At 49.3% G+C, this 13,615-nt stretch overlaps 1 protein-coding gene across 3 annotated transcripts in view; it reads left to right on the plus strand.

Moving 5' to 3' along the window:
- Positions 1–8,896: 8,896 nt before the first annotated feature.
- Positions 8,897–13,615, plus strand: part of LOC135913571 (leucine-rich repeat protein soc-2 homolog) — a 125,014-nt gene continuing 120,295 nt past the window's right edge. The window contains exon 1 of one of the 3 annotated variants that reach the window (XM_065446079.2): positions 8,897–10,372. In XM_065446079.2, coding sequence (XP_065302151.2) covers positions 10,091–10,372 — 282 coding nt within the window. In that variant the 5' untranslated portion in view covers positions 8,897–10,090. The remainder of the gene's footprint in view (positions 10,373–13,615) is intronic. The other 2 variants (XM_065446080.2, XM_065446081.2) reach the window with 2 other exon arrangements.

The raw sequence follows: 13,615 nt of genomic DNA on the forward strand, positions 1-13,615 counted from the left end.
ACCTTCGGTGAAACCGTGATTACGGTGAAACCGTGATTACGTGTAGCTGTACTTGGCGTCCCTGCGTGTTGCGCCTATTCAGCCGCACGGCGAACTAGCCCTGGAAGTAATTGAACATTCTTTAGTAACTTCACCGAGTTTGCGTTATGTATCAAACCTTTTGCACATACCCAGCACGTGACCCATGTTGCCTACTAACTTGCGACACTAGGTAGGCTGCTGTCGTGCCGAGCAGGCAACATGGGCATTGTTGCATTCGGAGGCGATCCTACCGCTGCCAACCAGTTGTAGGGGTTGAGGACGGACTTCGGGATGAAAAACAAACTTGGGAGGGTTTATTTTACATTATATACAGTGAGGTGAGAGTCAAGTAACAGTCGTACAGTCATTACGGGCCGGCAGCAACTCGGACGCTGCGGCCCGCGGCAAGAAGTTCGAGAGAGGTCAATCAAGGGAATGCTCTGGTATGCTCTTCTGCTGCTCCCGGTCTCCGTCTTTTAAACCCTTCGATCTCGGGAAGACGCGTCATGTTCGGCCAATAGGAGAGCCCGCTCAGATGACGCCATCTTCGGCCAATGGAAGGCGCCCGTGCGGCGGTGTCATACCCGGCGGCTCACTGCGGTCTTGCCTTGCTGACTTACGATGCTCCGTCAGCCTAGAGGGCAGGGGGTGACGGCGGACGAAGGCGGACACGCTCAATTACAGCCGTCATGTTGTCACGGCGCAGTACAGCCGTCTTGGTTCGAGACCCCCTTTTCTTCCAACAGTGCCGGGCTATCCCCTCGCTTTCTGGAAGACAAGCAGTGAATAGTTCCCCCGCGGCACACGACCTGGGGGCCGCCAACTTGTTTGCACGTGTCTTGCCTCAGGAATGCGGCATCCCTGCTTCTGAATTCCTCAATTAGCTGTGCTGCGATTCAATGTGGTCTGGGGAACTCGAAGTAGCCTCAGGAAACGGCGCCATATCTAACAGCATGTACTGGGTCCCAATAAGACAACTTGCTGCCGTATTGCTACAGTGGACAACCTGGGTCACTGTTTACATGTGCCCGAACAGGCAACTTCGGCTCTCGGTACGTGATACCTTCTTTCGCTATAATCCTTCGTTATTTGCCTTTCCTTTCCGCACTTCAGTGTTTTGCGCTGCGAAAATCACGCCGTGGGCACGTGATATTGTTAGGCAACTATTCTTGACAAATCCCTCAGAATGGATGTGCCAAGGTGACGCAAGGCGTGTGCAGACTTAAGTAAACTAAAGCTACGTCACCCAATCCGCGACAGACACCTCTTCGTCGAGCGCGACTGCTTGGTAGAGAGTGACATTGCAACAAAGTTGCAGCCAGAATACTACAGGGACAGGGAACGTTGCCATAGAGTTTTTCAACTGAAGTGGCAGTGATTACAAGGTATACTGCATCGTGGTATCATCGGACGTTGTGCTTTGCAGTGAGATTGCCACTTCGTGTGCCCTAATGACGTGTCCGTAAGGTTTCGTGATTCACGAGTGGCGTGGAAGTATGGCATGGCGATACAGTATTCATCATAACGTATATAAAACGTGTCATCACTAATTACACGCCGATCACAAAAACTATTACCAACCCTATTAACGCCACCAATATTTTCCAAAGAACGCATGAGCCACCAATCTTTTTTTCCTTATTTACTTTATTTATTTCGATAACAATCAATTACCGCAGCTACTATTTCTTCAGGATAGAGCGTTGCAATTTATGACGTTCTATGATTATAATGCTAAATCAATGCTGCCGTTTAAAGTATAAAAATTCTGCCTTTAATGTTGTTACTCGATTTTAAGACAGCAGGTAATCCGAGCGCACCAAATCACTTCTTATGAGCTGTTACTGCGAAAGCATTAATGTCCCACTGAACGTCGCTGAGCGGCCCTTCGAGTTATGGCATCGCGGGCGAACGGGCGCAATTGGGGCGTTCGGCCAGTTTCTCTCGGTGCGCTTTCTGGCAGTGAGACTTTCAAATGAATACTTATTCTCTATCTCACGGGAAAGATCTGCATAAACATCTAATTGATACGCTTTTTAAACTTCCGTTATACCGATCACTATACACCGACAAAACTGGACATGCCGCGTTTGCACGAGTCTGTGAAATGCCTACTTCAACACCGAAATATTATTCTACAAAGTGCTTACTCAAACGCTACCTGTTGAGGCCTGGTTAAGTAGGAAAGGCGTTTTTTGTATATTCGATTAACTGCCGTCTCTGTGATGTACCGGAAACTATAGAACGCTGCCTTATTGACTGCAAGGACTCGATGTTGCTTTGGGACGTTGTCTAGAGGACTTTCAAAAAGGATCTTCATGTAAATCCTCATACGATATGACATCTTATGCCACCTAGATGCGAAGATGGGCCCTTTGACATGTTGCTACTCATGGCGCTGCGCAGTTTATATAAAACTCGCATGTTAGATCGAAATGCAGAACCAATTGTATCTTCGCAGTCACATTTCATTCAGGTGGTTTCACAACTGAAAGACTCTTATGGGTCAAAGAGACTTTCAACCAGACTGGTACCCAATGTTGATACAGTGTATCCTTTTGCCTTCCTTTTAGAGAACTGTCTGCTATAATAATTGTACTGTGAAGTATTTGTTTCGTGCTTGCAGACGCAGCTATGACTGTTTTGGCCGCTATGTAAATACTTCACGCAAGTACGTATTATATTCGTAATAAATACCTTGAAAGAAAAGAAAAGGCCAGTTTAGCCCAGTCAGTACGACAAACGGCTTATGAGCGTGGGGTCGTAGGTTTGAAACTCACTACCGCCAACGTTTTTTTTTTTTCCTTTCGAATTAGTTCTGCTCTTCTTACACGCATATTTCTTCATAGCGATTACCGCGAGGCGAAGTAAGAACGCTTACGCGAGATTGCGCGGACAAGGAACGCGCGAATAGCGCAGACCTGCGAGGGTGACGTGGCACCACGAGGATGCCCTCTCCCCTTACGCAACACCTGGCGCGGCAGCGGATGTTCCCTTTCCCCCACTCAAGCTCCGTCGAGGAGCGCACGTGACTTGCGGCAAAACCAATGGGAGTTTAGGCGCCGTTTCGCTGCTACAGACGCCGGCTGTTTCTCCCAATGGGCAATTTGATGCTTTCGCATCAGTCACAGCAGTCCAACCAGTCATTTTCTCGGAGGTTATCATATTTTTGAACTCCGGATGAAATACACGCAGTCTTTCTTGTCGAAAATTCGTAAAGCATATGGAAAGATAAGATTAAGTAACACTATCATTTCTAAGGAACAATTTACCATCAGAACTTAAGCGCGCCAAAAATTTATCATCATCACCGAAACATTATTATTCACTGCTGTTGTACATTTAGGGGACTATTCCTGTGTGGCATTTGTATGCTTCTGTTACTTGTGCAACCTCACTGGTCAATTCACTCACTGTAGTTAATCTGAATGTGCGTTTGTGTTTGTGTGATCTATTTCCTTTATCGTTTTGCCGTTGTAAAATGTCATAACTAGTATGAATATGACCTATAGCCTTGAGCTAGGGATCCAGATATATTGTACATAATTATCTGCGCACAGTTATAACCTGAATAAAGTAACGTATTCAAAAAGAATTTATTCTATTCTGTATGCCGCCACCATTGAAAGCAATCGATGTATAACAGCACATAACTGAATGTGAATACGAAATCAAGCTGTGTTGCTAAATGGCGTTTATGGAATAGCGCTTCTAATACCGTGAGATGAGATTAGTACGGCCAGAAGAGGCGCAATAAGGACAGACTGGTGGCGACGCCATCCGGAAGTTTCCTCATCTGCTCGTCGTGACGTCATGAATTTTGACAGCGTCTGCTCCAATCAAGTTGGTTGTTTATGGGTAACGAACGATCACACTGCAAGTTCGAAACGACGAGAGACTCAACCTACAGCAAATTTTGACAACCTCCCTTGCGTTAGAACGGTCCAAAATACGGGAAAACAGCACCAAATTCATGACGCCATACTGACATACACCGGCGTAATGTTTCTTCTTAAAATTTGAAGCAGGAAACTTGGCCCTTGATTTCCGATATAATCGAATGTTTTTCGCAAATAAATTAAAAAAGTGGATTCTTCACAGGACCTACTTTATCAGCGTAACCTGGCTGAGTGTTGGACTCCAGTGTCCATTCGAGTACTGCGGAGTATAGGAAGAAACCTGCTGCTGTGCTATTCTGAGCCGAGTATTCTAGGCATTGCCTCGCTATCTTGTCAATTCTGATTGGCTCGCGGGGCTACCGCAGCCTCAAGACGCCCTCGTGCCGCGGAAGCTGCTTCGCTTCTGAGTAGCGGGAACGTTCGGACCGCTTTTTCGTGACTTGTCGCGGTGGCAAGCGAGCCGCGAACGGAGGAGACCAATGAGAGCGGCCCCTTCAGTGACGCACGATCGGGAAACCGGTTTCAAGCGGACATGCTCGACCGTTCGATTCGTATTCGCGTCTGGAGTCAGCCGGACCGCTTGCTTCGCACTATCGTCTGCTCGCGTCAGCTCTCGCTGGCGCATGTTTTGATTGTCATGGTTTGCGATTGCTTTTTTTTTACACTGATGAGTCGACCCGATGGAAAACCTTTTGGACACAGTTCGCCATATCAGATTCTGTACAAGACGGAACCGAATACAAGGACGCGAATGCGATGCTGGCGACACCCAATACCTCGTTCTCCTTTTGAACGCGGCGAATCACGACACCAAAACAGAAGGGACAGCTTTCGCAACAGCTTAATCGTCTAGAGAAGGCCGGTTTTCCAAAAATCTATTATCGGTATCAATATGTGAAGGGGTAGTGAAAAAAATTAAAAAAAAAGGGAAGCACCCCAAACACAGATCGAAAGGGTTTGCAGTCATCCCTTATGTACATCAGAGGGGCATGGGTTAAAAAAGACAGCCATGAAGTATGGCATTAAAGTCGTCTTTTCAGCAAAAAACTCGTTAAACAAGATTTGCGATCTTGCCAGTAGACCTAAACAGGCGTCCAAGGCTATGTGCCGCGTCAAACACTTGGGGCAGCTCGTGGCGTGCTCGGTGGGAGTGGTCTACGTCATTCCACTTTGGTGCGGCAAAAAGTACTCTGGGCAGACGGGACGCTGCCTTAACATCCGCCTGAGGGAGCTCCAAGGTGCGATCAGGAATGCAACAGGCTCGAATCTGGCCGCGCATAGTAGAGATTGCTTATGCAAACCATTGTTAGAACAAACCGAAATATTGTATAAAAATACGAATCAGAGGCTAACACCCTTTCACCTTTGTAAGCGTCACTTTACACGTGTTTACATTTTCTGCATAATTTAGTCCCTTGTTTGAAAAAATAAACCAGTTGTTAGCCTGCGCTCGTATTGTGCACTTCCTTTTGTCTTTCGTCCAGGTTGCGCTGGCCGGACGAAAGGGTACAAGGCCAGCGAGACGCCACGAAGAGATCTCTGCCCTTGCGTACAGGAGCACGTACGCCAAACGCTTCTGTACGTTTATTGCGATAGCAATTACATATGCACACTCCAAGCGCGTTTCCGCCGTCGCCGTGAGGTTCCGCATAAATTCCAAGGCGTCGCATAGCGCTCTATGTGCGAGGGGAGCCGACCAATCGTGTCTCAATCTCGCCCGCGCGAAAGAGACGAAGGCGGGCTGGAAGCGCGCCGTCTGCAGCGTGCGCGAAGCACCGGGAGGAGGAGAGGGAGGGGAGCGGCGTTCTACTCCGCCTGCAGTCGCCTGGCCCTATCTTGAGAACGATGTGCTTTGGGGCCAGAGTCTAGGTACGTCGGCGGCTCCTAGCTTCACGCGTGCTGTGTGTTCTTGGCGCTCACTTTTCGTTGAAGCGATAGACAGCACGAATTCCACTTCACTCGCTGCTGCTGCCTCGCTTCCTCACGCCGTCGTTTTGACAGCGAGTTTCCGCGGTCGTGGAGTCAGATGTGTTCATGTTTGCTTGTGCGCGCGTGACACCATACTTGTTAATTTATTAGTGTTGCTGTTTATACGGCCGATAAAACTATTATCCTTACTTCGTATAGCTGTCCACTAATTTTCTATCGATATCAATGCTTCGCCTTTCAGGCAAAACTGCGCCTTTCTTTTTTGTGTGTGTGTGTCGGGATTGCGTTGAATCGGCAACTAACCTCCAAGTTCCTGGTTTGGCTTGCACAGCAAAGAAGTAATGTCTGAATACTAAAGTGCACGGCATACAAGCACGACAAGAGTTTATGAATGCTTACTTGCCTACGGTGCATATGGCATATTTTTTGTTACCGCCGCAATTTACAAATATTCGGCGGCCAAGTTTAAATTGTTGGAGAGCGTATAGCAGCTGTTCTGTGCATCCGCACAAACTGGAATAACATGCACATGTGTACAAAGACAGAAAGAAAGAAAGAAGGAAAGAAAGAAAGCAGCCTATAATATATGTGAAGCCAGTTTAGACGCTCTTATGCATATCGGACACTGCATTAAAGCCGACGCCATTGGTTTCCTACGAGAAGAAGCGGGGAGATAATTACCGACGTAGTCTCGCAAATTATCTTGTAACGTTGATTGCTGATCGCTCGTGCAATATCCATGCGGATCTCAATTGCACTTGCACGAAGAGACACTATATCAACCTGATCGCAAGCACACCACCGGTAGCTTAGTTCGATAAGATAACGTCCTTTTCAGCAGCGCTCTACAACACATTGCTCAATAAATCATCATTTCCTCTGCAATGGTTCGTTTCGCGCCGTTCACACTCATCACAACCTGTATCTAGACGCGCACAACCACGCTCTTTGGTCGCTCTGCACTGTACTAATGCCAGTACCATGCTCCCAGCATGCAACGCTCAGAGGACGCACCAGCAAAGAGACGGAAACGAATGCGTGCAACACGGCGAGCTGTTCACAGTGAACAGCGCTTCTGCGTGGAGCGCGGATGTCGCGTTGCTCCGCATAATGTGAACTGGCCGCGGCGAGGCCATCGCATATAGGTAACGGCAACAGCGCCCACTGTAAACGGAGCGCATTTCCGCGAGCATTGACCTACTTTTCGGGAAGCGTAAGATTTACTACGCTCCTTACTTCTTCCCTCTCCCCGGCCGCAAGCGATCCTCCTCATCCTCAGGTGGCGCGAGAGCATCAAGTCAGGGACGTCCTTTCTTCCTCCCCCCCCCCCGCCCCATACTGCCTCCTTTATCTTTCTATTTTTTAAATAAAGAACCCCTGATGCGACTGAATTATACTGCTTAACGTTAGCATTGCACTGACTGCATAGCAGACGGAAAACGGGCTGACGATTGCAGACGACAGCTGGGTTTGCAGAGTGACGTTCAAATTTTGGCCGAGCGCTGCAGCCCACCTTGCCTGGCGGTTTCGTAAAATATTTTTTTCTCCGCTTCAAAAGAAAAAGAGCTACGAGAGTGAAAGCGAAGCGTCTGCGCGGCTGTTGCGTGCTCGATTTTTTTTTTTTTCGCTCTTTCTCTCGTCTCGCGCACTGCGGGAGGTTTTTATTTGCCGTTATTGCTTAGCGCCGGTAAGGGGAGACAAGGGAAAGGGAAAGCGACCGTGTGACCTAGTGGCTGACAGCATGGGGAGGGGGAGGCCATCTAGGGTCTGCGGACCCCGGGCAAGCCCGGGGCCCGGGACTTCGCACGGACCTTCAAGAGGAGGCGGGGCCAAACGACGGCCGCGAGCCCAGCCCCTTGCTCCGGCTCCGCAGATATCAGCAGTCAAGGAACTAGCCGTAAGCGTCGCGCTCCTAAACGACCCTACAATCTAGCGGAAAAATGCATCTTACAGATTGCTGCGCCATCTACCAACGCTAACAAAATTTTTTTTACGATACTTGCAGTGTCTGTTATCAACTTATGTTTATTCATTTCTTCTATAGATGAAGCGCAACTTTGTTAGTCTTCATAGATTGTTGCTGCGAAAGTTTGTGTTTTGAAGCCAGGTGATGAGACTGTGAGGACAAGCCAGCGTCGTCTGCTACAAAAGGGTTTTAAGTGCCTGATGAGGCACTAATGACGAATCATGTGCACCAAGCTGTAAGACTTGAACGTTACAGAGGCTTTGCGGAAGGCACCGGAACTGAGTTTCGCTGAAACGTACAGTGGTGTCGCTTCGAAAGGTTGGCGCCCGTGTTTCGAAAGCCCCAGCCCCGGGTCGTGTCCAATCGTGATAGAACGCGGCAAGTTTGTAAATTCAGCCACTCGATAACGGTACACAGGATGTCAACATTGATAAGCAGAATCTCCCGGGTATTTGCATTCTACATGCCGCGAAACACTCAGCTTTTATATTTGTGAGAAAGAAAAAGTACGATAAAATTAAGTGCGAAGTACGTGTAAGTCGTTCCAAGTACGTCTGATGAAGAAGATGGCCGTTCAGGAACGTTATAAACCCGGTGGAAACGGCTGCAAAGATAAGGCACGCGTTACCGCCGATAACGCGGCGTGCCGCATTCTTGACGGCCGAGCTACGAACGCGTGAGCGCGAGGTGCCGCAATATCCTGTCGCCGTCGATCATATGCCTTACCGCAAGAAGCAGGGGGCACCAAGAATGAAACGATGTGCAAGCGTCGTCAACCGCTGCAACGGAAGTCGACTTCTGTTAACAGGAAGCATCACAATGTAAAATAATAATAATAAAACAAGCAGAGGGCACGACGGGTCTTGCAGGGTAGCAATCTTGGAAGGCGCCTACTCGGGTCGAGCTCTGCGGCGGCTGCTCGCCGAACCCTTAAAACCCGGTGCTCGGGGCCAGAGCCGCGGCTCGACTGAGACGTTCACGTTTTGTCCGCGTAGTGGCGCTGCCGGCAGCGGAGGTGGGAAGCCCGGGCGATCCCAGGCGTGACGTAGCGGCCCGGGGCCGCGGTTTAGTGCGCATCGACGACTACGCAGCCGGGACACTATTTCCTGCGTATGGCCGCGGATGCGGCTGGCGGCTGCAACGCGGGGGGTGCAACTTTGAGGAAATTTTAAGTTCGCAGGTGGAATTTGCAGCGCATCTTGTAAAGCGAGAAGCCCCAAGTGCAAAGGAACCCCAGTGACGCCCTGAAACAGCAGAAGCATGCGTAGGTGAGGCGCAACTGCGAGTTTTCGGCACCGTCTTTTGCAGCGCTCGGCGGCGTTTCGAGTGAGCTGTGCCCAGGCGCTCCCGGAGTAGGGCGCACTCTTGCAACCAGGTAGCGCAACCTGTCTAGGCCTAGCAGCGGACGACGCGACGCTCGCACTGAACCAAGTTTCTGAAGCGTAACGACGAATGTATCGGGCGTGTCATCGAGTAATTCGGTTGGTTTGAGTAGCCAGGACGCCTAAGCCGGCTGGCGAGTAGTTTGCTGTATCGGTGCTGGCCATCGCGGTCGACGTTTTGCACAGCCGACCCTACCTACTCCCTGGTTTCGCAAGCGTCCAATCCAGCGAGCTTCGCCGTCGGCTCTGCGCAGCGCTTGGCTAGAAACAAACTCGTGTGAAGGCTACGGCGCGCCTCAGATGACACCGGCAGCGGAAGACTGCAGCACTTTTTTGACGTCGACGTAGGAACAAAGGCGTGAGACGCTCGCTTATTTATGCGCCGTTCGCCTTCGCGTGCACTGGGCCGCACTGTCAAAAAGTCGCGCAAAGTTTTGCGAGCGCACGATTTCTAGCCTCGACGCCAGCGCATCCCCTCGTCGTCTGTCCCAAAATCGTCTGCAACCGCGAGGCCCCGGCTGCAACGGCAAACTCGACGGTTCCAGCTCATCGAAATACAAAAGTCCGCAACGGCCGCCTGTCACCGGACAGATATTATTTTTCCCTGAAGTTTTGTTCTCTAGACCGGGAGTCTCGTGCCGAACTTGATGACAAGTCGCAGGAGAGTTCGAGGCGAGAGAAGGGGAAGTCGAGAAAGTTTTCTCACGTAACCTCGGCTCCAGCGATCCGATCGGCGAACCGACCAACCCCACGCTGTGTGTGTTTTGTGCGTGCGTGCGTGCGGTTTTGTCGGTGCGGCCGCCGCGAGCCGCCGGTTGAATGGGCCTTGTCGTAAAGCGAGTAGCGTAGAGGCTGCAGCGACGAGCCCCGATGCTGACGTCCGAGACGGCGGCATGCGCAAGTTGTCCAAGTCCAAGAGCGGCGGTGACAAGGCTGCGTCGTCGTCCATCGGCGGCGGGTCCCACGACGCGACGGCGCTGCGCCTAGCCAGCTACCGCGGCGGGGAAGCGGCGGTGTCCGTGCCGTCGTCGACGGAAAGCCCTAAGGTTAGTCCTAGCTCGCCCGAGGACGACCACGGGGCGAGTTCGTCGGAACCTGTTGCCGCGGCGGCACCGGGACAGCGCATCATGAGCGGTCTCGACCAGCCGTCGACGAGCCGGGGAGACGTTGTCAAGGTGCGTACGCTACAGACACGCTACATACCACGCCACTCCCGGAGAACCGGGGGTGTGGGTTCGAGGCAGGCGCGAGTGTTTTTTCCGCGTGGTGTTTCCCCCTTTCCCTCGCTTCTCATCGATTGTTTGATGCCGGGGGCATTAGCATTTCGGGCGTGCTGGCTCTGTGTTCGGCGGCCAGTGGGGGTGGGCTGTCACGCCGCGGGCTCCGGCCCCGCGCCCTGCGAGCGCACGCCCGCGAAGCGAGCCCCGGCCCAACAACACGGACCGCCGGCGTCTTTTCTTCTTCTTTGTTTTTTTTTCTCTCTGGGGTGGGTGCATTTCGAGGGTAGCCACCGATAAGCTTGAGGCAGGTGTCAGACGACGCCAGTGACCGTTCCCGTGGCCACTGCGATTCGCCGCGTTTCTTTTCAGCGCAACGGTACCGGTGGCATTCGTTCCGTTCTCTAGCTTTTCTTTCTTTTTGATCGTCGACCGGCGGTGTACTTTGGCGCGCCTCACAGAGGCAGTTCCGGCGATCAGGGCACGAGAAACATGGCCATTTGTGAGATTACAAGCAGGCAAAACTTTTCGTGCTTTCCGATGTCTCCTTGCAAGCTGTGTACTCGGGACATTAGTTGGTGCTGGTGGTCAGGAGAATGCGTCACTTCACCTTAAGCAGATTTGTCGCTTTTTGCGGTCTAATCGCATTGTTAATTACTGCGGAGGCAGAAATTCCTCGAGCTGCTGCATCGGGGCTTTAGGTGGTTCACGCAGGCCCGTTGACGTGCGTAAAATTCCACACTCATTGGTGTTGTACTCGGATATCATCTGCTGGCCGTTGGCTATGCAGTGTACTCTTAGATTTTACAGTGCAGCGACGCTTCTCAGCTACAGACCGCTTGCGTAAAAGTGGACCAGTCGCGCTGTTGCATTAGTAAGATGCAAGAGGAGAAGCGTCCGAGCTTTTCTGTTGCACTGACCGTGTTGTCAGCATTCTGTTGTTTGACAAGTGTGAGTGGTAGTTTTGTTCTGTCTGCAGGTAGTTGGACACACAGCCTCATTAAGCTGCATGCACTGTGCACGGTTATGTAGATTGCAGGTTTGTAAACCGTGGCATTACTTAACTTGCTGGCCGATTCCCTTATCATTTATCTTTCCATATTGTCCCAAGTCATGTATGTCAAATCGTCTTCTGCATGTAAAGCACTGGCAAGATAGCAAGTTTGTGATTTTCGCTGTTATATGTAACTAGCATGTTGCAAATGCAGAGATATTGCCTGCTGTGATATGGCCAAAGCACCAGCTTTCCCGTGTTTCCTTATGGGATTACTCTCTTCAGGGTATATGGTGCCAGTGTTGATAAGTTCACATTGATAAGAAAACACATTGTGGCAACTTGTCTATGCTTGGTGGAGCTTCACGTCAGTCACATTCTTGATGCCTGGTTGAGAAGATGCGGTGGAACGACGGCTGTCATCGATAATTTGTCACTGAAATGTTTGCACTGACAAGGCTCAAGCTTCTAGTTACAATGTACCTTGGTCTTATGAGTAAATATTGAGCTAGGTGTTATTTGCGGTCACTGTTCAGTGTGGCGCACATTTACCAATACAATGTATACTTCTTGATTGCAAGTGTAGTTGATATTGCACATAGACACGAAAGGAAAAAATCTCATGAAGCACACAGACTTGGAACAAAACTGATCTAGGTATCTCCAAAAGAGGCACTTGGCAGACAAATGTGTGTCTGTCGTAAAGAAATTTAGGAAAGTACTGGGTTTAATGTTGCCAAAGTCTAAATCTAGCTGTGAACGTCAGCCTTTTGGGGGTCACAGATCCATTTTGCCCACCTTTGGTTATTTAGCTTGCACAGAATGCTCAATACATGAGTGTTCCTGCATTACACCACCATGGAAATGGAGCTGCTGCAGATGGGAGTCAAACCCATTACCTCGTGTACAGCAGCAGAATGCCAGGTCTCATTCGGTGTGTGCAGTTCAGTTGTTCATCGTATGAATGCAACATGTTTTGTGTGTATTCCTTCAAGTGTCCCCTATTTCATTGTTTCATTCTATTTAATTTTTTTTTTATTAAAGGCAGCTTTATTATTGAATTATTTCTGCTTAATCAACTTTTAAAATGACTCTAGGTTGAAAAGTGAGTGCGACTTGCATTGTCCAGTGCGACATTTTAAAGTGCCCCACTTGAGCTGTCGGATTAGCAACGTCCTTATGTGCTGGAATTCAAATGATAAAGCCAAATTCGTGGTGTCCCGGCTGATAGCTCTCTCTCTCTCTCGAGGTGTGCAGGCATGCCAAGCGTGAAATGACGTAGCGACTGCGGGCACAGTATGATATGCTTGTGTAGCTGTGTGGTATATTTGGTGGAATGAAATTGGAGTGGTCAAGCTGCCCAGCAATACATGTGCGTCATTGGCTCAGTTAAAAGGCACCTAATTCTTCAGTTGTCTGCAAAAGGAATTGCAAAGTGTTTTGACTGATAGAGGAATAAAGGTGATTAATTTTACAGTGCTAGCTGTTATCGTTCTTCAGAAACCCGCAAGGTGGAGTGAAGTAATTAATAAAGGTAAAATGAGACTTTAGAAGAGTTAAGTGCTGGGCTAGTTGGTGATTTTGCATACTGAAAAGATTTTGCGCCAAAAAACATTTGGTGGTGTCGTCGTCTTTCTTGTGTGTGTTGTTTTTTGGCGCAAAATCTTTTCAGTATGTAAAATGAGACATGCACCCAATTGTAGCAATTGCTACGATCTGGTGGATGTCTCATCTTCCCTTATTGACAGTGCTTGTTGGATTATTCATCGTAAATTTGTTGTCAAGTGAAAGAAAGGGTGTAGCTAATTCCAGAGGTATTAGTGCTGGCAAACTTAATAATGGGCGTTTGAATGACACCCGTCATTGTTAATGTAATGTGGTATGAAAGTGATCAGTTTTGCTGGTCATGATTAGTTGCAGCAGAAGCCACCAGAATTTTTTTTAATTGATGATCTAATGTTGATTCTCATCTCTAATTACCTTATGGATTAATTGGTTTAGGTTAGGGTTGGTAGAGCAGAATAATTTTTGCTGGTAAAGTTTGATAGCAGCAGAGGCCAGCAGACTTCGTGTGATGATTGCAGATGTGAATATTCATTATGATCACTAATAACCTTATGGGCTCATTGGTTATGGTTCCTGCTCCAATTGCAGAATTAAAGTGGCTCCATCCTGCACATCCGTGACACCACTCGTCACCTAAACAC

The sequence above is a fragment of the Dermacentor albipictus genome, chromosome 9 (genome assembly GCF_038994185.2).
Source record: "Dermacentor albipictus isolate Rhodes 1998 colony chromosome 9, USDA_Dalb.pri_finalv2, whole genome shotgun sequence".
Lineage (NCBI taxonomy): Eukaryota > Metazoa > Arthropoda > Arachnida > Ixodida > Ixodidae > Dermacentor > Dermacentor albipictus.